Raw genomic sequence first — 23,753 nt, 5'->3', positions numbered from 1 at the left:
ATAAGCAAGTAGGATTCCCACCAAGCGCCGTGACGACGTTATGTATCACTATATTTAGTAGATTATTCAGTTTTATCATGAAATGTTCTAGAAAATTGGGGGGAGGGGCTTACGTTGCATTCGGTTTGTGTGGTATTAATTTTTTATTTGATTTACACGAAATTATTACAATAGTGGACTAGAAGGTGAAGTAGAATGATATTGTGAACAACCTCGAAAAATTACACGGCTAGATGAACACAAATATTTCTCTTATATGTACAAATATACAGTCACTTAAAAAATACAAAGACACAATCCTTAGTATACAATATTCTATTTACAATATATTTAAAGAAAATCCGTATACCAATCGTATAGTTCGATAAATCAATTCAATTTGTGACGGATTTCCATGTTCGAGATGTGGACGCTTCCAGGATTCTCAACATTTTTTTTCTTGCGCACCGAAGACATTTTTACAGTATTAAAGGAGGTTTGGAAGCAATGAGTCTGTTAATTCCCGTTAATTTATTCGTCCCGACAAATAAACCTTGTAAAACAACCAATAAAAAATTGGACGGCGCAACACTTGGCATTATCTCCCAACTCCAGGTGTTCGTAAAAGACTTAACATTTTCATCAAACCAAAAATAGCCCTGACAGCTCCCGTCTCAACAATGATCCATCTCTAAAACCCGCTAAAATACACAACCCATAAGAAAATAATCATAAAACATCCATTTTTAGCTTTGCCTACATTATAACTGTTTTTAATCCTCAAGGTTGCATTACCTCTTCAAAACAAGACTCCCTGAAAGCGTCACACAAATGTCTCCTAATCTTTTTAATTATTTTAAAATAAATGGTTGGCGGCTGCTGTTGGTTTAAGATGATCTCCTAGTAAGTAAGACGCCGCCCCTCCGCTCGCACCTAGAAGTGATGTGAATGGAGAGGACAAGGCGGCAGCTGCGGCGGCGGCGGCGTGAGAACCGTGATGCGATTGGAGATGTGACGGTTGAGATGAGAGGACTTTGTTGGCTTGGTGCACTAGTAATGCGGTGTTGCAGGATTGGGGGCTCATTGACCATTTGTTGTTATTGGACAGGAGCGAGTCGTCGGACAGCTTCCCTGGAAAAATAGGAAATTCATATTCGGACCAACGAAAGCGTTTCTATTTTTATATTTCTTGATCTGTGTTATCTGGCGTCTGTAATCTTTGGAAGCTGATCTTTGCCACTAATCTACTAATCTAGAATAAAAAATGTCACGTCTCACGCCAGAAATTACAATTAATCAATGCAATTTATCATCAGGATGACACAGTTTGGCTCAGGTGGTGAGGCTCCTGAAAATTCCTTCTTTGTAACGATGTAATTTTTCCCGTTGCGTAACAAATATGGCCTTCCCGACCATCTTTCAACTGTCGGATTGAATCAGTTTGGTATTTTTTCCGCGTATAGATCCATAAATCTCATTCAAGATTTTGAATGTCAAAACCACGAGTTTTTGTGTAATCAGAAATAAATAGTAGGTAATTAATTATCGGCGAGTGTACGATTTGCGACTCCATCGCTTAGAAGAACTCTCCTCATCAAGTAATATGACATCAGATTGCCGGCTCGAGCGGTTCCTCGAGCTCCAACTAAAGAGTTGACAGTAATGGAAATAAATGAGCGGCAGCGGGCAATTTTCTAGATTAAATGTCAGAATGGCGCGGCGAGCTGTCCTGCTGCCAGAGCGTCCTGCAACCAGCATCAGCAGCAGGAGAAGCGAGGGCGAAAACGGACCCTCCCACTTATTGGGAATGAATAACACATATGAAACGTTTTGATGCTCGCCAGATGCTCGCTAGATTTATCTCTCGAATATAAAAATAATATTGTCTCTTTCGATTCCATAAAATGCTGGCGGCTCGAGCTTTTTGATGCATCGCCGTCGACCTTTGTGAACGTCTATGGAATAGACGTGCCAATTTTACATTGGACTATTTACATTTCTCTATTGGATATGTGCATACGGACAATGGGATGCATTTTAATCCAGTTTGGACGATAGCTGAATCAATCATATGCAAAAATGGCAGAAGGTGCTCGCAGGATCGATACCTGCAAGGACGACGCTACCACTTTTTCAGGTTACATTACATGGACGATAATTAAGTCCTGAAATGATGTTGACGCAATGCCAAATGTGTTTATTTTCAAATTGTGACGATTTTTCACACGGGCGGGTAATTTCCAGTTTTTACCAAAACATAAATTTACTCGCCGAAAAATATACTAATAAAATCGAACGATGTTAACAAAATGATCAAATGAATTATTTATATCCTGGTACAGCCTGCGTTTGATGGATTACTAAAAATAAAAAAAGTCAAAAAGGACGCGAATTCTCATTACCACGCTCATCAAACTAATTAGACAATATCAGTCAATACTAATTGTGACGGAAAAGTGGCAATGCTCCATTCACCCACTCACATAAAATCATTTTTGCCAAAAAATCTCAAGGCTGCATCTCCTAAAATACCACGGAAAATATAATTTTGCAATGATCAGCTTCTACTAACTGGCGCTAACTTCAATCTAGTCAATTATTTCGAGGGCTTAGTGTCAAAAAGAGCTAACTGCAAAAATCGGTTGAGTGTAAACTTGTCAATTTCACAAATTTGTCTTCTCTTGAGTTAACAATACAATAAACTATTGAAATGCTTGCTTGAACATAAGAAAAAGATTTTCTTAATACAATTTTCTCAAACTGCTTTAAAAACCTTTACTAATTAGAAAAAATGTTATTTTAAGATTTTACGTTTTTATATTAAATTGTTTAACTCGCGCGTGTTTAGTGTGAAAAAGTGCTAAAGTCCGTTTTTTTATTAAAAAACCACCAACACCGCACTCTCCCGCCACTTTACAACCGGCAACGTCGTCGATGGTGACTTTTTGGTGATAAAATCAAATAGGTTAACTGCCTAATTGACAATTTGATTACACAAAACGGCCTTTCAGGCTGTGCCGAGTCTTTTCACTATTAAATCATTTGATTTGCAATCCAACAGGCTGTAAAAGAAACGTTTTTAACGAAAACACTGCCTAATTTTCAGAAATGTCAAAAATTTTACAACTATTTTCTCACCAAAAATCTCCCTAGGCAACGTTGTCGGTTGTAATGGAGGGGAAGATTGCGGTGTTGGTGGTTTAAAAAAGAAAAAACGGACTTTATGTGCAAAACTTAAACAAATTATTCTTATTTTGAAAAAAAAATGTAACAATTACTTGAAAATAAATAAAATACAATTCATTTTGAAACCATGTAATAGATATTTATTAAATAAGGACGCAAATTGTTCACGACAAAAATCAGTTAATCTCGAAATCGTAGATCGAGAGAATAAGATTTTTGGAGTGAATAATTTGCCCTTACACTCGAATATAATACTAGATTTTATCCAAAGCCTCGGTTGGTTGCAACTAAAGCATTACAAAAAATTGACAGAAGTGACAGCAGTGACAAATTTTTACCGTTTAGAAAGCTATGCCTGCGTTGTTGGCATGGAAATGCAGCATAATTTTCTGTATGGTTTCTGGAGAGTAATAGAGTACTTTATCTATCTCAAATGAGTGAATAAAGATCTCTTTATTAGTGCATTTTGGATAATTTTTTTATAAAACCAAGAATTTAAAATACAAAAATTATATCAGAAAACCAGATGTAAGAACACATATTTTGATAATAAATGGTGGTTCAAAACCAAAATTGCGATTTTTGTAGTTACAACTTTTTGACACTAAGCTTTCGACTTATTAGTTTATTTACCATTTCCGTTAACCGGTTTGACGTCGACCCCATTGGAAGACTGATGGCTGGAAATGCTGCTGGTATTGGAATTCGGCGTCGTCGAGATACTCGAATGTGGCGACCCAGGCTTGATATCCTTATTCAACCCATTTTTGGTACTTCCATTGGTCTCCGCCTTAATATTACTTGGAGGATTCGAATTTTCGTTGGTATTATTCGTGGCCTTCTGCTGTGCCAACCTCTCCTGTTTCCGGAACTTTGCCCGTCGATTTTGGAACCACACCTACCAAAAGAAAAAGAAATCTCTCTTAATTATCGACCCTTCGAAAATCGCTGATTTCAATAGTGGCGCGTGAGCGATGCGACCTTTTAAAAAGCTTGTTAAAGCCCCAACTGAGTCCCTGCGTTCAATCAAACTTGTAAACATCGAGATGAGAGCCGAATACCGATGACTCTTAATTGTCTGCCAATAAAACAGCGGTCTGCTCAAATCAGAGAGAAATCAGGACCGACCAGTGCAAGACGATCCTTCGCAAACACCAATCAGCAGACTTTGTAGAGTGAACGCTTCGATGGATCGTCGGGGCCATTTCGCGTCATGCTAATTTCAGGTGGCAAAGGGGATGCTGACCGGGGACAATCAAACGAAATATTATTTCCTCCGTCTTGTGCTACTGTCTTACAGATGGCGACAGCCTCTACACCTCCCAACCGCCCTCGTGGTTCTCTTGTGATATATTTGCACCCCCAAAGCAAATTATCCAAAAATTCCGCTCGCATTATCCATCAAAATGTATGTCACATCCAGCATGATTAACCCCGCGTCGAATTTAAATAATTCCCCGTATCACAAATGAACGCGATTGTAAAAATCACCCCTAAAACCGTGTGTATTTGCATCCCAACCCCGTGTATACCGGATGACACAATAAATAAAAGCAGAATTGATTACGCTGATTGCCTCGCGGCCTGCGTTTAACATAAATAAAACGAACAGAGCGCTAAATTGTACGCGGGAGCAATTTTAATCGGGCCTCGTACGCGCGTAATTACCAGAGGGTGGCGGCGGCGGCGGCATCATACCCGCCAATGTTTATGAGTTCTTTAAATATTATTACACGGTACGGGTGATTGTTGTTTGCACAACGATACGGCTAATCATGCGTGATGAGGCAGTTAAGTGGCGCTGATTGATTCAGGGGCGGCTGTGCCGCCTCCAATTTTTTACACAATGATTGGACAGATTTGCATGACCTTTTAAGGTGAAATAATGTCAGGTTTGACTGCGACGCGTTTCAAATTTTTTCAGGTAATAATATAAAAGCAGCATTTGACATAATTGTCGGTTTGAAATCCAGAGACTTTATTAAGCTGGGTAAGGTTAATAATATAGTAGGCCCTGTGCGGTTGTCGGAATGGCAGCGTCGCGTAAGCCTACTGAGATGTGACAGGTGTGGCGGCGGCGGCGGCGACGAATTTGAACGTGACACACAAAAAATTATAGACTAATCTAATGGGGGGATAAATACTCCTAGTAAAATTCCACCCTTAAGTTTCGCCGTATTATTCATTGTAAAATTCTCGCTTTTGCCGCCTCCAACGTCCCAGTAAGAAAACAGAAAAGCGAACAGATGTACCGGTGTTATTTTGTTTGGATTATCTCGTTCGAAAAGTAGCTGGTGGATTGTGGAGTATTTGTGCAGTAGATTAGCCAGACCGTGGGCTAAAAACCGTGTTTGATGACACACACACATACAACGAGGGACCGCCGTCACCGCCACCGAGCTACGACATTTCGTATGCACTGTGTATTTAACAAAGTGACAAGGGAAACATGTGTATTAAAGGAACTTGCCCTCTTTCGCAATGTGTGAAGCGCTTAACGCGTCCTCTGTTGTTTGCTCTCGCTCTGGATTTGAAAAATTCACCCCTAACCACCACCTGACACAATAATATCGGGGAGGAGGGGGAGTTTTGATGATTAATTGGGAGACGCGTAAACACTTGAGACGAGTAAACGTTTCCTCATTTGGAGAATTTTAGATATGTATAATAAAAAATTGATTACAATAGTAAAGAAAGATTTTTATTGTCATTAACTCAGTGCAAATATCGGCAATTTTAATCTCTCCAACATCCCCATAAATTGCAGGGAACACCTCCAGCAAACATGTTGCAACGTCCTGGATTTTATGGAGGCAAACCGAGACACTTTTACGGCTCCACTCGTGGTAACATAAAAGACGAGCACCATCTATGCATACATAACCTGTATTTTAAATATTAATAACAAGCCGCCGCCTCGTCCATTGAAATCGTTGTGTTAACAGCTCTTCGTGGCAAGAGGGTGGCTTTTGCATTATTGAAGTCGACATTGAATAAAAAAACTGAACTTTCCTTAGTCAATTAATGCGAGCTTATCGAGAACACATGTTACCAAACATGACACGCACTTTTCTATTATTTCCTGGGGCGACAGGGGTGGATTATGATGTAAGTAGCAAGTCCTTTTGCTATTGTAATGAATATTAAATCATTTCCACTCGGAAACGTACAGGACAAAGAGAAGCGCTAAACGGTAGGGGTCGTTTGGACGGGGTGGCAAACCGTAGGGGGTTTATTTTCGTATTTTAAATGGATTAATCGGGGGATGTCTTGGAAAGTTGCACCCGTCGGACAAGTAGGTTTGTGGGGGAAGAAATGATTGACCGGAGAGACTTCATTTATCAATAAAATAAATCGAGTATCATGATACACTGCCCGAGAATTTAAAGAATCTGTGTTTATCTTTTCTTTCTATTCCTGTAATGATTGCATTCGCTCCCATAAAAAATAGATTTTAGGTTAATGTTGAAATTCGTGTTAAAAATTCGCAGCAGCTGTTTGAACTTGACACGAAACCAACTTTTCGAAAAAATAAACAAATAAGACCTCAAGTAGAAATGGTTGAAATTATTATTTAAATTACCGTGGAAATTCACACTATTTTTAGACGTTGGTATTTGGAGCCTATTAAGTGACATGTTGGCAAATTAACGACTTCTTTTTCAATAAGTATGTGTGCAAAATAAATCATCCTAAAGTGAATCATTTCATTGGCAATGAAACCGTATTCGTCGCCCACCTCTGCGCAACGTCACGTATCCAAAAATACGAATTTTGTTATAAATTCGCAATTTCCTTCTTAGTCTAATTGTTCGGAATCAGATCATGATCCTGATTGAATTAGGCCCCCATATGCTTAAATGAAGTGCGTCCCGGTGAAACGGGACGAAACAGAAAACGATAATGCGATTTGAAGCGAATGGTAATCGGCAGACCAGCAGACGGAGATAGACATTTATTTTATTGCGATTGCCAAAGCACAACTGCTACTAACACTCAGTCTAATCACTTCCCGTCACTGCACCAACATTGTCCCAATATCTGATGCATCCCTCGATCGTATCTCTCTAATTGTATTTTGGTGGTATCGACCGGGATTTTCCAGACAATTATTACGGATTAATCGGATTTGCGGGAAAATATTTTTTCAAGAGTAAAGTAAGCGAGAATTGGAATGGCGAGACTTTCGGATTTTCGAGTCAAAAATGAATGTTTTGTCTCGGAATTCTCGTGGACTTCATAATTCTACCTCGCCCACGCCTCTATTTTCTAATTTTTGTCCAACTTTTCCGCTTTTAATTATTCCAGAGCCAATGAGCGTTTTAATTTCGAAAATTCGCAGCGGTTAGATTTAAATTCGTAATATCCCTTGATTAAATTTCGTAGAAACCCTCCTCCGATGTCGCACTTTTTAATTTATGCCGTCTTTCGCGTAAACACAACGAACATAACTCATTCAGTTTTAGTTCTTTGAGTTGCAACCCTACTTATGAAGATTAACTAATGAAATGCATAATTTACGGATCGTTAGTTAGTTTTTTCTGGATTTCGTCGAACGTTCTCACGATGAGGATGTCCCTGGAGGAACACTTGCTAAATGGGGTATAATGGGAGTGACGTTGTGTTGGGGGAGTGTAATATAGAAACTAATGCGCCGCCACTGTGACGAACGAATGTAAAGGAGGACGACTGAGGTAGAACGCGATATGCCCCCCGAGAGATTTGCCTGAATTGTCACTGTAATTGTTTAATCGCTGGATCAAAATATCAACATGAATATTTTATTACGGCACTGGGAATTTGCTGCCGTGGGAATGGAGACTTGTTTTTGGCGGTGTAAAGGGCACAGCGATGTTAATTGTTAATTGAATGGTCAATAAATCGACTATTTAACGACACACGCAAATATCTAAAAACGCGAAAGAATAAAAAACCCCCATTTGGCAATTTTCCGATCAGTTGCAAACTTGTCAATTTCAACCCAGCCATCCAATACCGTGACATTGGCGTCGCCTTTTAATTTTAATTAGCATACCGTCCATGTTGCATTCGTGTCGCCGCCCCCGACCGCCATATCTCCCGTTGCACCGGCGTAAACCCCAAAACCTCATCCATTAAATTTCTGATGGCGCATTTTAGATCCAAAACGACAATGAATAATTTGTGGGGGCCGAAACCGAAAGTGATGGAATTACTTTTATAGATATTGATATCGTTAGCTTTAATTTAGTCGGTTGTAAGAGGCGTGTTAGTGCACCTGGGTTTTCGTTGTTGCCCTGAATATTTCATAATCCGAGAGACCGCCGCCGCCCGCCGCCACCACCACCGACGAAAAGTTAAATTGAGCACGCGTCGGAAGGACGAAATGAAAAATGAGAATTGAGGAATGAAGACCGTGACCATCTGGATGTTCTTTGATGAATGATTGAAGAAATGTGAGAAAATGACAGACCCTATCGGGGCGGGAAGTAACTACTTTCCGCATTTTAGGCTAGTTTGTGAGTGTCGTATTATGAGGCACGTGCCCTCTTGTAATCGCGACTATCCGTGAAATTTTCTTTTGTTCCGGTGCTTGTGAGTTTGTGTTAACATGACGGCTCACACGTCTCTTGTTTCCAGCCCACTTGATCTCTCACCGTTGATAATTTTGGGCCACGTTCCCATACTAATCAAAAAAATGTGCGAATAAATCGGTTCGTTCTGACACAGTGCTGATTTTATGGCTGGTTGTGTAGTTTCAAACTAAATGTTTGATGGCGGAGTGGCTTTATAAATTCTTCGCCGTCCATCGCTTCCAATTAAGAGATGTGTTTATATAACAAAAATGAGTCGGCTGCAAAGAAAATCAAACACATATATCAGAGTTAGAGCGCGCGTATGGGGCTGCGACCGCGAAATGGTTTGTGGGTAAAATAGTGACGAGAACTCGCGTCATTTAGCGAGTTTTATGGACCATACGCGAGCTTTATCTTTTCGCTCCCAATTCCCAACGCCGCCCCCGAAAGGATGCGCGAATGTGGAAGGTAAAATGCACTTTTGGACTGACCAAAATTACAATTTGAATAAAGAGTGGCACATTTTTGCGTGGTCAGGGTCTGGAGCTGGCTGATCGTTAAGCCTCTTGGAAACAACGTCCGTTTCTTAGGCAACCGTCTTCCTGACTCGTGGCACAGCAGGACCTCCATAAATTCTGTCAGTGTCTGATGGATGAGCATTTGAATAGTTTACGAGTTGCCGGACATTGGCGTGTATATGCAGAATACAGATGCCCGCGGTCACCGGAAGTGAAGTGGGGCCGCTCGAGAGACCGTCGACTAACCGGATTAACAGCCTCCGGAAGAAATTCCGGTCATCACGCCACAATTCGACCAATCTACCAATATTTATTTCCATCTACGGGGAAATTAAACAAATGTTGGAGCACAGGTATGGTGGAGGTGGCGACGGGATGGCCGGCAGATGGCCTCTAAGTGCACCCATTACACACTCAGTCGTTACGACGGGGCTATAAACGCCCGTAAACTTATATTAGGCCCTAATAAACACAAACATTATTATTATGGTGGGGCAAGGGCCCGACTTGCGTGCCTCCGAAATTGACAAAATTTTCACGAAAAACTTCCACACTTTCGTATTTATCCTGGCAAATTCTCGTCCGCCCACAAACTCGTCATCATTGCCTGAAAACTATCACCGCCGCCTCCATCCAACCCATTCTTGCACACTCCACGGACGATTGATTTGTTAAGCCCCATTGTTTTCCTTTGACACAGGATCCTGTTGTTTGTCAAACCGGTAACAATTAGGATCAATTGTGCCCTTCGTGACGCGTCCCTTCGGTCAAAAAGGCGTAACGCCGCCACTCTTTGTTCCCAACACATGCCATCCCTATCACTAGTAAAAGTAACTAGAGACAAGTGTATTTTTAGATCACTTGGTGATGCCAAAAAATAAACACGTTTGTGTAATATTAATAAACTTAATATTGCAAACTTTGATACGTCACAAGTTATTTTTGAACGAGCTTTTCCATAATTGTTTGATATTGTGGTAGGAGGAACACAACTGTCCGAAATCTTTCAAATTTGACAGTGGTTTACATATTTCGGCGATTTAGATGAGATTCTGGTTTCGACATTATTTTCGGGGGCCTTGATTATTTTATTGTGGGTTTGGCGACGGGTGGAATTTATTTGTGTTTTCTACAATAAAAGTCGTTTTGCAGTTCTTCATTTCTTCGAAAAACACAACAACGTTTGCTCCAAATTAGGTCAAGGTATTTTAAAGTCACTTTTTTCCAAAACTTGCCCTATAGAGAAACTTTTTTCAAAAACATTTCAATATTTTTGCAATTTAAAGTCGTTCTAAAAAAATGTGTACTCTGGCAAAACAATTTTTTTTCAAAATAAAAAGCGACAACAAACATTTTCAAAATTTAGATTTTAAGATTTGTCATTTATATACAGGGTCTGGCAACACTTGTGTCCACCCACAAAATCGCCTTCAATTTTAAAGATAAAATTTTGAAAATTTGCAAACGCTCATAGTTGGCAAAGCTCTAAAAGCTGACGCAAAAATTTGTTTTTTATCACTGATAGTGTTGGCGTCGCGACGCCCTTAAAATGTCATTTTTAGTTAATTGTGAGGGTTTGTGATATAAACCTCTAATTTAATTTTTTTTCAATATAAATGTGTTAAAAATATCTCAGTTGTTATTTTAGATTCAAGGCAAATTGTCTTCAAAATTTGAGAAAAAAATGCTGTTTTATCAAGTTAGTTTCCAATTTCATTACGTCAAAGTTGGGAACTACGTTTACACCCATCTGTCAGCATCTTGTGTCACAAATGACATATATCTTTTGGCTCGCTTTAGATTGTAACAAAAGTCTTACTTGGTGAAATTGTCGCTTTGTCGATGTTAATTAACGATTTCTGGTGTCCATAAAGTGCAGCATGCCCGTGTTAATCAAAATTAACCTTTATAATAGTGAGTGAAGTGACTTGTGAAATTTTAGTGTAAACGTAGTTTGCCGATGCGCGGCCATAATTTTGAAAACTAACTTGATAAAACAACGTTTTTTTCGCAAATTTTAAACACAATTTGCATTAGAATTAAAATAACAACTCAGATATTTGTATCACAGTTATGTTGAAAGAACATTGAATTCGCGAATATTTCCGCAAAAACTCAAAAATCGCTAAAAATTATACTTCTTAGGCGTCGCGACGCCAACCAAACCGTGATAAAAAACAAATTTTTGCGTCAGCTTCTAGAGCTTTGTCAACTATGAGCGTATGCAAATTTTCAAAATTGTAACTTTAAAATAAAAGACGATTTTGGGGGTGGACACAAGTGTTGCCGGACCCTGTAGATAGAAAACGACAAGTTTTAGAAATTTTTGTTAAACGGGTGTGAATATTTTCAAAATTTAGATTCAAAGACCAGTTATTTCCTTAATTTTAAAACTAGAGGAATATAACTAGACAAAGTTGGTATTCTTGACTTGTTTTTTAATTGTAGCAAACGAAAAATAGTATAGATAAAAACGACATGATTTAGAAATTTTTATTTATAGGAGGATGCAAAACTTTTAATTTTGATTCTAATGCCTGTCATTTCCGTAATTTAAAGCTAGAGGTACGAAATTTGGAGAAGATTTTATTATTGTCTTGTTTTTAAATTGTGCCACAGTACACAAATATAGATAAAAAACGGCAAATTTTAGAATTTTTTTTTCTTGAAAGGGAGCAAATAATTTCAAAATTTAGATTCAAAAGCCTGTCATTTTCGTAATTCTAAAACTAGAAAAATAAAATGAGGCAAAAGTGGTAGTCTTAGTTTGATTTTTAATTGTGCTAAAGGAAAAAATTATAGATAAAAACGACATAATTATTTAAAGATTTTTTCCTTAGGAGAATACAATTTTTTTTAAATTTTCATTCTAATGCCTGCCATTTTCATAATTTTGAAGCTATAGGTATGAAATTTGGAGAAGGTGCTATTATTGACTTGTCAAGTCAAGATTCTGAATAAGAAATGTTCCTAATAATAATAAAAAAGATTTAAAAATTTTTATTTTTGGGAATAGGCAAAACTTTTCAAAATTTACATTTTAAGGTCTATCATTTTCGTAATTTTAAAGTTTCCGTTTAAAAAAATATAAAAATGTACTTTTATTAAAGTGCTTATTTAATATTTTAGTTAAAAAGATCAAACTTCATTTTTTAGCATCTTCTCCTAATAGTGGTTTTTCACTTAAAATTAATGGGACCTAATTCCAGAAATGTAAATTAATTTTCCCAATTTTTACTAATAAATGATAATTTAATGAATAGGATGAATAAGATGTTTACAGCAACATTTTATTCACACTGCTATTGACAATGCAAATAGAGAAATAAAAAAATTAAAATTTGCACTACCACTGAAATTTTCGTTGCTATGGATGGCTTATTTGTAAAAATGTCTCGCAAATTCTTCATTTTGCCAATTTAGAGTCTGAATGTGTGTTTGAAATGACAAATAAACAGGACAAAAACATTCCATAAAATGGTCTAAACGAAGCCGCAGTTTCAATATAATTTATTGCCAGAAAAATTAAAATTAGTTTACGAAAAAGAACAAAAAGAGCACCTAAGCAATGCCCTTTTTTGAAAATCCTCCAAAATTGGAAAAAAAATTGTATGATACACGCGAATAAACGACTATAAAAACTAATGTAGCAACTTATTTCGAAAATTTGTTCTCAGAACAGGTATTTAAATAACTACTTATTTATTTATGCATTCTAATTTTTATTTTTACGCAAAACGTGGGCCAATAAAAAGAGGAATTCAGAAAAAACAGTTTTTCGTTTATTTTCGAACCATTGATAAACTTTTAGTCGCCCAAAAATGTCGTCTTCCAACAAATACGCAGCATACGTCATTTTGGCACAGCAAACATTCATTAGAACATCTGACAAATCGTGATCATTTAATCGCAACTTTTTCTCTTGTCACCTAACAAAGATTTGGCTCACAAGCAACGACAAATAAACAAATTAATCGTAACGAGCCACACCTCCTAATCTATGAATAATTCGTTAAATAATTTCGAAGCGCAATTGTGGTTGTAATGAAAAATTGATTCGTGTCAAATTTCTTTTTGGCTGTGATGTTTATTTAGGTTGTCGGCGGGTTTGGAATTAATCGAAATTTTGACTAACCTGTACCCTGGCTTCCGTGAGATCAATTTTCATAGCAATTTCCTCCCTTGTGTAGATATCAGGATAATGCGTCTCCTGGAAAGCCCGTTCCAGTTCCTTGAGTTGTGCAGATGTGAACGTCGTCCTTATCCTCCTTTGTTTCCTTTTCTCCGTAAGGACACCATCATGACCAGGATAAACTTTATAAGGCAATCCACCTGTAATAACAAAAATCGAAAAAAATAAAGACGACGAAGAAAAAATAAGAGAATCCTGCGAGAGCTATCATAAAATCCTGGGAAAGTTGTCACGTTGCTGGAAATGTGCACTGCCGCCATTCCAACTGACTAGCAGGAACTTTAGCAGGAAGAAACGCCTATATTGATCGCAACAGGATTCTCCCTTCTTTACGCAATGAAAAATGTCCGCCTCAGCCTCAGAATCTGGCTAACGCCAATGTTCCCTTATTTACTCCCCAAGATTATGCTCGTTCCACCACTGAAAACCGACAAATAAGGAATTTACATCGGCCTGCCTAATCCTAAGCGGTTTTGTTGGAAGTTTAAATGTATTCCACACAACTTAATAGATTGGTTAGTAGGAACCAACTAGTGAATTTTGAAACAGCGGTTTCGTCCCCACAAGAGAAATAGATATCCTAACTAAATTAATACCAACTTGAACAATTACGATTCTGAAAGAACGCATAGTTTATTCGAGCACGTTTCGTAGCGCGATAAAACTCTCTTTTGAAAAGCACGTTCGATATCGTGTAAGTTTATATTTGCAATGCATTCGTGACTGAATCGTGGAAATCAAAAATCGGACGTCAAGCATAAAAGATTTATATTGTTTGATATTTAAGGCAAAAGACAAAGAAATTCGTCTTCCAAGCCATAAAAGAAGTTCCTTCGACCATAAAGTTACTTCTACATGTTGCGACAGTAAAAGGACGATAAAAATTCGATGCGCATTTACATCAATTTTCCTCCTCGGTTTATCCAAGTCGAACTGAAAGCAAGACAATGTGGACAGTTTGTTGCAAGAATTTTCCTTTGACCACAGAGAGCAATTAACCCCATGGCATCCAAATTTATCGGAAGCCGTTTCCGACTGACTTCCTGGCAAATTGAGCGCGACAGACATCGTTTCTTCCATAAAGAATTGGTCTTGGTTCGAAATTAACTGTTGGGTAGCACAAACAAATTCCGTGATGTGTTTTTTATTCGATGAAGAGAAAATTTGACGAACGATCCGGCCAAATGAAAAGCGAATTACATATTTCCATCCCTCCTGTTTATTTTCTTTCTATTTCAAGGGGTAAATGTTTGCGCTTTCGCGAGTGGAAAGAAAGCGAAAAGAGGATGTGATGATAATTTCGTGAGTGATGTTTGGGTTTGTGGGAGCCTCCTTCGTTATAAAATCATAAGGTGATGACACACTCTGACAAAGGCTCGCTCAAGCTAATTGACAGAAGAAGTTTTTTATTTCTTGGATTTCGATAAACACTAAATTTAAACGGATTTTTTAAAACAACTTATTTTATTAAAAATTAAAGAAGAATTCAAAAGTCAAAACAATGACAGTTTCTTTCTATTTGTTTTAATTCCGGAAATATCAAGCGTCAAAATTGGCAAAACTTCAATCGCTTCTAATTCAATTATTTGTTGTTCTAGGGCGATTTTAAATAAATAAAAACAGATTTGGATTCTATGTGGAAGTCTGCGTAAAATGAGGACAAATTGCATTAGATTTACCCTACGAGATATCAGTAAATTTTAGGGATGAAATCTGAGGTCATTTTCAACAATTTTCCGGCATAAAAAAATATTTGTAAATTTGTGTGAAAATCGTCGATTGCAACCTGTTCTACTCCTCGCCACTCTTCCATGACGTCATTCTTAAACTGGATTTTAAACGTAAGTGATCCAGTTCTCGCGCTTCTTTACTATGAAGGTCAACCGGTCGACCAAAACAATGACATTTCTTTGTATACAAAGACAAGTGAAATCTGAAGCAGGTGATAAAACGGGTTTTGTCCAATGTGTATTAAAAAGACCAGTGAGGGAAAATCTCACAAATTTGGATGTTTTTTTGGGCTGTTGGCAGCACTGTTGCAGCGCTACCAACACGTTAAAAAATCCACAGCCTGTTTAATCAGCGTGATTTTTAGTATTTTGTTTGAATGCCTAAAACCTGAGATTTCTCACGCGCTACCAAAACGTGTCCAAACCCAATCAAACCGAATTCAACATGTGGCGAGTCTACATCTCACTTCTCCTAACACAGTTACCAACTTTAGCGCAATTTTGTAAAATCTCCGTTTTCGCATATTTTTTTCTGACAATTTTTTTTTCCTACGACCCCATATGAAAGTGACATTTTCCACACGGTTAGATGACTCCGAAAGTTGATGTTTTCGTACATCCATTTCCGAAAGTAAAAGTCACTAGTGTGATATGAATATATCCGCACAGACCTGTCAAAATTGACAGTTATTTTCAAATACAAATGTAACTCTTGAATTTTTGTCTCAAATATCTAGACGATTTACTCTAAAACAACATGCATAATGGTAAAAATGAGTTGGTTAGGTCATTTTTGACAAATCAGTTTTGACAGGTCTGTGCGGATATATTCATATCACACTAGTGACTTTTACTTTCGGAAATGGATGTACAAAAACATGAACCCTCTAAACATGTGAAATACGTCACTTTTTTATGAGGTTGTAGAAAAATGGCATTTAGAATAGATAAGAAATGAACTATTGTTGAAACTTATGGTTTCTTCCTGATGATGAAAGGTCGTAGGAAAAATAGTGTACATAACTCGTCGGAAAGTGTCTTTCTTGCACTCGTGTAATATCTGCACTCGGCTGGCGCCTCGTGCATCTACTTTTACACTCGTGCGAAATTGGTTACTTTCCGTACTTGTTATGTAAATATCTATTTCAGCATCGTACGATTTTATCATCGTCGGATCAGGTTCCACAGGATCCGTTCTCGCAAACCGACTCTCCGAAATTCCCCATTGGAAAATTCTCTTACTTGAAGCAGGACACCCAGAGAACTTCATAACTGATATTCCTATGTTGGTATCCATGGTTGAGCTAACTGATTACAATTGGGGCTATCTCATGGAGAAGCAACCTGGGGTTGCTTTAGCCTGTAGAGGAAATCGCATGACATGGCCACGGGGACGAGCTCTAGGTGGTACGACTGTTATTAACTACATGATCTACACGCGAGGGAGCAAGTATTTTTACGACGAATGGGGTGAAGAAAATCCTGGATGGTCCTACGACGACGTTCTACCTTATTTTAAAAAGTCAGAGAACGCTCAGTTAGAAAATGAGGATCGTGAGTACCATGGATATGATGGTCCGCTCACTTTGACCATGTCGTACCAAACGCCAATTTCCAGTGCTTATATTGATGGGTTAAATGAAATAGGTTTGCCGACTATAGATTACAACAGTAATGAATCAATTGGTTGTTCGAGAGTCCATGCGACTGTAGATGAAGGAAGGAGAAACTCAGTCGCGAGAGCGTTTCTTGCACCTGCGATCCTGAGACCCAACCTTCATATTCTATTAGGGGCGTTCGTAACAAAAATACTTATCAATCCGAGAAACAGTCAAGCCTATGGAGTGGAATATGACTTCTTCGGACGAAAACTGAGAGCTGTGGCAAGAAAAGAAGTTATTTTATCAGCGGGAACTTTCAGTTCTGCCCAATTGTTAATGTTGTCTGGAATCGGACCTCAAAACCACCTGAAGGAGTTAGGGGTACCTTTGGTCAGAAACCTACCCGTCGGTCAGAATCTTCAAGACCACTTATCGTACTTAGGGTTGGTATTCCACACTGATCAAGACGCAACAATTACATTTCCCAAAATTTTTCACCCCGCTAGTTTAGTGAGTTACTTCACGACAGGTGAAGGTTTTTTAACGTCAATCGGTGGAGTCCAAGCGATTGCCTATTACAACACCAACAACTCCACAGATAAACCAAACATAGAATTACTTTTAACGGGAGTTTCCCTCGCTACAGACTACGGTCTCTTCATCCGACAAGGAAGGAATATAAAAGATTCAGTTTTCAACGCTCTCTTCGTCCCTTTTTTTAACAAAAACACTTTCATGGTGTGGCCCGTCCTTCTAAGCCCCAAATCCAAAGGGTACATGAAACTACGTTCAATCAACCCCTACGACCACCCCCTATTTTACGGCAACTTTTTGACCGACCCCCAAAACGAGGATTTAGACGCTTTCTTATCCGCCATTCGGATCGTTCAAAAACTTGGTCAGACCGACGCGTTTCGAAAATATAACGCGACACTTAGTACGCTTCGCGATCCTGAATGTGTTCAATTTAAATATGATAGTGACGATTATTGGAAATGTGGGGTGAGGTCGTTGGGACAAACTCTTCATCATCAAGTTGGGACGGTTAAGATGGGACCGAAGGATGATCCAGGAGCTGTGGTGGATAATGAGTTGAGAGTTTATGGGGTAAAGAGCTTGAGGGTTGCTGACTGCAGTGTTATTCCTTTTGCTTTGGGGGCTCATACCAGTGCTCCGGCGATAATGGTGGGGGAAAAGTTGGCGGATTTGATTAAAAGTGCGTGGGGGGGTTAAAAGTCGCAAAAAAGGTAATTGAAAAACAATAAAGGAATAGTAGGAAAAAATATTTTTTTTAGTTCGGGCGCGTTTTGCAACTTTAGCCCTAAGATTATATCAAATATTCGATTAAAGGCAGTTTACAGTTCGTTATAAATATTTAATTTTTTAAAAGTGAGAAGTTCAAATCTATATCTGCTCAAAGTACAAATATATTCAAATTTCAAAGAGTTTATTACACAAAATTTTATTCAATTATTCAAAAAGAAACACAATGTCAAGAGCATTACATCAAAGTTTCGTAAACAATTTTCACTTTATAAAAAGGAAGTCTAAAACAAAATGAGAGGATCATGATTTTAATAAAAAAATTGTACATCACAATTATTTCCCTAAAATTTTCTAAGGACGTTACCAACTAAAAAATTTAAGGCAATGCGATGTAATGTAATTAGCAATAATCTCGCCACTCTTCTGACGTCATTCTTAAACTGGATTATAAAAATAAAAGTGATCCAGTTCTCACACTTCTATACTATGAAGGTCAACCGGTTGACCAAAACAATCACATTTTTTGTGCACAAAGACAAGTGAAACCTGAAGCAGGTGGTAGAACGGGTTTTGTCCAGTGTGTATTAAAAAGATCAATAAGGGAAAATCTCACAGATTTGGATGTTTTTTTGGGTTGTTGGCCGCACTGTTGCAGCGCTACCAACACGTTTAAAATTCTTCAGCCTGTTAATCAGCCTGATTCTTAGTATTTTATTTGTAAAACCTGAGATTTCTCACGCGCCACCAAAACGTGTCCAAATCTAATCAAACCGAACTCAACATGTGGCGAGTCTACATCTCACTTCTCCTAACACCGTTGCCAACTTTAGCGCAATGGAACACCCCATTTTGTAAAATCCCCGTTTTCGCATTTTTTTTTTCTGACAATTTTTTTCAGTGTCGTACGATTTTATCATCGTCGGATCAGGCTCAGCAGGATCCGTCCTCGCAAATCGACTCTCCGAAATCTCCCATTGGAAAATCCTCCTCCTTGAAGCAGGACCCCCAGAAAACTTTATAACTGATATTCCAATGTTGGTCTCGATGAATCAGCTAACTGTTTACAATTGGGGCTACTTAATGGAGGAGCAACCTGGAGTTGCTTTAGCTTGTAGAGGAAATCGCATGCCGTGGCCACGGGGACGAGCTCTAGGTGGTACGACTGTTATTAACTACATGATCTACACGAGAGGGAGTAAGTACTTTTATGACGAATGGGGTGAAGAAAATCCTGGATGGTCCTACGACGACGTTCTTCCTTATTTTAAAAAGTCAGAGAACGCTCAATTAGAAAATGAAGATCGGGAGTACCATGGATATGATGGTCCGCTTACTTTGACCATGGCGTACCAAACGAAAATTTCCAGTGCTTTTATTGATGGATTACACGAAATGGGGTTGCCGACCATAGATTATAACAGTAATGAATCAATTGGAGTTTCGAGAGTCCATGCGACTGTAGATGAAGGAAGGAGAAACTCAGTCGCGAAAGCGTTTCTTGCACCTGCGATCTTGAGAACCAACCTTCATATTCTATCAGGGGCGTTCGTAACAAAAATACTTATCAATCCGAGAAACAGTCAAGCCTATGGAGTTGAATATGACTTCTACGGACGAAAACTCAGAGCTGTGGCTAAAAAGGAAGTCATCTTATCAGCGGGAAGTTTCAGTTCTGCTCAACTATTAATGTTGTCTGGGATCGGACCCCAACACCATTTGCAGGAGCTGGGGGTACCTCTGGTCAGAAACCTACCCGTCGGTCAGAACCTCCAAGACCACTTAGCTTACTTAGGGTTGTTATTCCACACTGACCAAGACGCAACAATTAAGTTTTCCGAAGTTTTTCACCCTACGAGTATAGTAAATTACTTAACGAAAGGTGAAGGTCTTTTAACCTCAATCGGTGGAGTCCAAGCAATTGCTTATTACAACACCAAGAACTCCACAGATAAACCAAACATGGAACTTCTCTTTATGGGAGGCTCCCTCGCTACAGACTACGGTCTCTTCATCCGACAAGGAATGAACATAAAAGATTCAGTTTACAACGCTCTCTTCGTCCCTTATTTCAACAAAAACACTTTCATGGTGTGGCCCATCCTTCTAAGCCCCAAATCCAAAGGCTACATGAAACTACGTTCAATCAACCCCTACGACCACCCTCTGTTTTACGGCAACTTTTTCACCGACCCCCAAAACGAAGACTTAGACGCTTTCTTATCCGCCATTCGGTTTGTTCAAAAACTTGGTCAGACCGAAGCGTTTCGAAAATTTAACGCGACTTTTAGCACGCTTCGCGATCCTGAATGTGTTCAATTTAAGTATGATAGTGACGATTATTGGAAATGTGGGGTGAGGTCGTTGGGACAAACTCTTCATCATCAAGTTGGAACGGTTAAGATGGGACCGAGGGATGATCCAGGAGCTGTGGTGGATAATGAGTTGAGAGTTTATGGGGTAAAGAGTTTGAGGGTTGCTGACTGCAGTGTTATTCCTTTTGCTTTGGGGGCTCATACCAATGCTCCAGCGATAATGGTGGGGGAGAAGGCGGCGGATTTGATTAAAAGTGCGTGGGGGGGTTAAAAGTCGCAAAAAAGGTAATTGAAAAACAATAAAGGAATAGTAGGAATAAATATTTTTTTAGTTCGGGCGCGCTTTGCAACTTTAGCTCTAAGATTATATCAAATCTTCAATTACAGGCAGTTACAGTATTATAATAATTATTTTTTTAAAAGTAAAAAGTTCAAATAGAAATTTGCTCTGTTGGCAATTAGCAGAAATATGATACCTAGAAGTTTGATTACAATAAAGGATAAGTAATTAAATTTTTAATTATTGTTATTGTTAAAAGAAACGGTTGCGGACTCAAAAATTACTTGAAACAATTTATTATTTTCCTGTATTTTTTGACGGCAGAATTTCACTCATTAAGTTTTACAAATATTTTCAAATTTCAAAGAGATAAATTTATCACACCTAGAATTTATAACAAGTCAAGTATTCAAAAAGAAACAGAATGTCATGAGCATTACATCAAAGTTTCGGAAACAATTTTCACTTTATAAAAAGGAGATTTAAAACAAATTGAGTTAGGAGGACGATAATTTTAATAAAAATTTTGTACACTATTTTAATTCCCGTAAAATTATCTAAGGACGTTACCAACTAAAAAATTTAAAGTAATGCGGTGTAATGTAATTAGCAATAATCTCGTAAAGTTAATAGATGCCTCATTAAGAAAAAAACTGCAAATATTTGATTTTTCCTGGCGCATCCACCATTTTTGAAAACTCTATTTTTTCGTAAAACCTGAAGTAAATTTTGAAAATGCGTTAATTGTAGAGAAATGTTCAAATGAAACCATAAACAAGATCGTTGAGTGATCCGACGGCGCAAGTGCTTTCCGGAGACGCTTTTGAATGTGAAAAATAGAACAAACTGTGGTTTGGTGTATGATTTAAAAGGTCCGAAAGCAAAGCCTAGAAACCTCGCAAAATACCCTAAACAAATAAAGGTCTTCTTTCTTTCATCCCTCTCGGTTCTTCAGTTTAAGGGCGATCCGCACCCGGCAAACTAGATTATTCACAATAAACTTTCGCTGCTATTAAATTATTTAATTTGAACGGTGGTGGGGGCCGCCGTAGTGGCTAAGGTCGAGGTGTAACCTTGTTAGCGAAGCACAACTGAGTTATGGTCTTATAATGCCCGGAATGAGAAAAAGAAGCTGAGCACGGCTTCGGCATCCGTCAGTCTGCCTCCAGCGAGCGGCCGGGAGCGGTCTGTGGCGGTGGTGTTAGTGTAAGTGACTTACTCTGCAGGTTCATGGAGGACGGGAACATGGAGGCGCGATGAACGTCCTGGACGTGGGGCCGAGCGCCCATGACGGCACATTGCGAGCTGGCTGCTCCCGGATGATGTACCATGCCGCCACCAGGAGGGTTGTAGGACCGCGCCATGGACGCCGCCGCCGCCGTATACCTGTACGCCGCCTGGGACATCTGGCTGCAGGATGTGAGGTCGCCATAAGAACAGGGCATGTTGAGGCCGGTGGGGTCCATGCCGCCCCCCATGGAATCGAAGCCGGCTTGGTTCAAGTACGAGTAGTCCATGGCACGCACCACAGCGATAATCTGATCAGGAATTTGATCGAATTACGGCGCGATTACTGCCAAAATCGCTGCTTCCAGGACTTTTTCCGAAGAGACAGAACCGCGCGTGAAGACCCGACTGTCTGCAAAGTCGAAATCAAATGATAAGCTTAATTCAATAACTCTGTTAGGGGAGGAACGAAAAACGAGGGTGCGGAAGGAAAACGGGGGCGGGAACACCCTCCATGGCGCGTTAGACGACCAATGAACTTGCCGCCCGCTCCCCAACGGACGACGCTATTGGAAGGGTGGTGTTACGTCATCGACCCTTGGAGCACGCGACTGAAGAGTGACAACTCGCACACATATGAACACTGAATATTAAAATGCTAGTGTTTCATATTAAATTTGTATTCGGAAAAGGCTCATCAAAACTCTTTTTTTATTTCACATCAACAGCTGAGACGGACTGGAAGGATTCCAGCAGGACGATTTTTTGACACCTGTAGGACAGAAATCGGGATTATCTGGCGCCGTATGCACAGAGTAAACAAATACGAGCACACTGTTTGTTTGCGATTGAGGAACGAAAACACAGACATTCAAAACAATAAAAACACTTCTTCACTTCTTACGGAAATTAACAACCCCTGCATAAAACTAAAGTGTTTTTCCAACGGACTAGAAATGGTACAAATCTATTTCTAAGTTTAATTCCAAAATGTGCGCAATTTCGCCCCCGCATAAACGATTTTTTCCACCATTGTTACTATGCTGGAAGCCCATAAATTTGTCGCAATTTTTAAAATGATTTGCTACCGGTACTGACATATTTGCTGCCGCCGCCATGGTCATATATTTCGTTTATGTCAGAAGTACGCTGTTGGTAAAAAGTAAAAATAATTTAATAAATTTAGCCGTATATATTTTGATCAATTTTTAAAATAAATTTCAATGCAGTGGACATCTGCTTGCGGTAAATATAAATTTAACAAGTTTAAATTCTTTTTTTTAAATTTCCGCAACTATAAAATAAAATCTGTTTTTTTTTTCGGTGAGTGTTTGTTTAAATTATTATAATTTAAAACTATCACCAATGGAGGAATACAAATTTCTTCTTATAAAATATTTATTTGAAATCTAAATTTTACTTTTTCAACGCATTATTGACGTTTATAGGTAAATTTATAAGTATAATAGGTAAATAAATATTGATGATAAATATTTGGAAATGATTTTAATATCGTTACGATCGCTATTGTTTCAGAGGACTGGTGTCTATGAAAACGACTAATTTTTAAAATTGTGCTTTCTAGAGCGTAAAATTGGCTTTTTGCATGTCTTTGCTCGTTGAAATTCTGTTTAATATTTAACGCTCTTGTAAAAGAATTTGTGCATCCTGACCAAATTCCCTATGCATTCCGCCATTACCGCCAGCACTAGAATAATTATGTATGTGCATGCTAAATTCGTGTTTAAAGTTAACCCTCTGCATGAATTTCCATATTCAAATGTCCCTTCATCCACCTCCCGACTTGTTGCGTCACCAAACCCAAAATAATTCCATCCTAATTTCAATAATAATCCGTTAATGTCGTCGAAATGTTCAATTATCGGCTTGATCCAGTCATGTGCCAT

General features: G+C 38.6%; 3 protein-coding genes across 3 annotated transcripts; 2 read left to right on the top strand and 1 right to left on the bottom strand.

Annotated features, from left to right (window-relative positions):
* Positions 1 to 155: 155 nt before the first annotated feature.
* LOC148170319 (uncharacterized) lies at positions 156 to 22,259 on the bottom strand. The gene is made up of 4 exons (XM_088044105.1): positions 21,839 to 22,259; positions 13,374 to 13,570; positions 3,799 to 4,063; positions 156 to 1,110 (listed from the first exon to the last, which is right to left on the bottom strand). The coding sequence occupies exons 1-4, from the start codon at positions 22,134 to 22,136 to the stop codon at positions 836 to 838; spliced, it is 1,035 nt and encodes a 344-aa protein (XP_087900231.1). The 5' UTR covers positions 22,137 to 22,259; the 3' UTR covers positions 156 to 835.
* Positions 15,242 to 18,312, top strand: LOC148170321 (glucose dehydrogenase [FAD, quinone]-like). Its single transcript, XM_088043507.1, has 6 exons — positions 15,242 to 15,271; positions 15,309 to 15,413; positions 15,473 to 15,653; positions 16,310 to 17,977; positions 18,038 to 18,121; positions 18,182 to 18,312. Exons 1-6 carry the CDS (start codon positions 15,242 to 15,244, stop codon positions 18,310 to 18,312), a joined length of 2,199 nt encoding a protein of 732 aa, XP_087899633.1.
* Positions 18,809 to 21,092, top strand: LOC148170320 (glucose dehydrogenase [FAD, quinone]-like). Its single transcript, XM_088043505.1, has 5 exons — positions 18,809 to 18,878; positions 18,926 to 20,597; positions 20,672 to 20,735; positions 20,779 to 20,843; positions 20,879 to 21,092. The coding sequence occupies exons 1-5, from the start codon at positions 18,809 to 18,811 to the stop codon at positions 21,090 to 21,092; spliced, it is 2,085 nt and encodes a 694-aa protein (XP_087899631.1).
* Positions 22,260 to 23,753: the final 1,494 nt, after the last annotated feature.

The sequence above is a fragment of the Gnatocerus cornutus genome, chromosome 8, assembly GCF_029298725.1.
Source record: "Gnatocerus cornutus isolate USDA-ARS CGAHR chromosome 8, icGnaCorn1.1, whole genome shotgun sequence".
Taxonomy (NCBI): Eukaryota; Metazoa; Arthropoda; class Insecta; order Coleoptera; family Tenebrionidae; genus Gnatocerus; species Gnatocerus cornutus.
The sequence above is the reverse complement of the archived record's forward strand: the minus strand, read 5'-3'. Positions and strand labels throughout refer to the sequence as shown.

What these genes read in the sequence shown, in the direction of transcription:
- LOC148170321 (XM_088043507.1), top strand. Translation starts at nt 15,242, where the DNA reads ATGACGTCATTCTTAAACTGGATTTTAAAC. An exon ending in TCTTAAACTGGATTTTAAAC is followed by an intron (nt 15,272 to 15,308) that starts GTAAGTGATCCA and finishes TTTACTATGAAG; the next exon opens with GTCAACCGGTCGACCAAAAC. An exon ending in TAACACAGTTACCAACTTTA is followed by an intron (nt 15,654 to 16,309) that starts GCGCAATTTTGT and finishes TATCTATTTCAG; the next exon opens with CATCGTACGATTTTATCATC.
- LOC148170320 (XM_088043505.1), top strand. Translation starts at nt 18,809, where the DNA reads ATGTGGCGAGTCTACATCTCACTTCTCCTAACACCGTTGCCAACTTTA. An exon ending in TTCAATTACAGGCAGTTACA is followed by an intron (nt 20,736 to 20,778) that starts GTATTATAATAA and finishes AAGTTCAAATAG; the next exon opens with AAATTTGCTCTGTTGGCAAT. An exon ending in TTGATTACAATAAAGGATAA is followed by an intron (nt 20,844 to 20,878) that starts GTAATTAAATTT and finishes TATTGTTAAAAG; the next exon opens with AAACGGTTGCGGACTCAAAA.
- LOC148170319 (XM_088044105.1), bottom strand. Translation starts at nt 22,136, where the DNA reads ATGGACTACTCGTACTTGAACCAAGCCGGCTTCGATTCCATGGGGGGC. An exon ending in GTCCTCCATGAACCTGCAGA is followed by an intron (nt 13,571 to 21,838) that starts GTAAGTCACTTA and finishes TTGTTATTACAG; the next exon opens with GTGGATTGCCTTATAAAGTT. An exon ending in CAAACCGGTTAACGGAAATG is followed by an intron (nt 1,111 to 3,798) that starts GTAAATAAACTA and finishes CTATTTTTCCAG; the next exon opens with GGAAGCTGTCCGACGACTCG.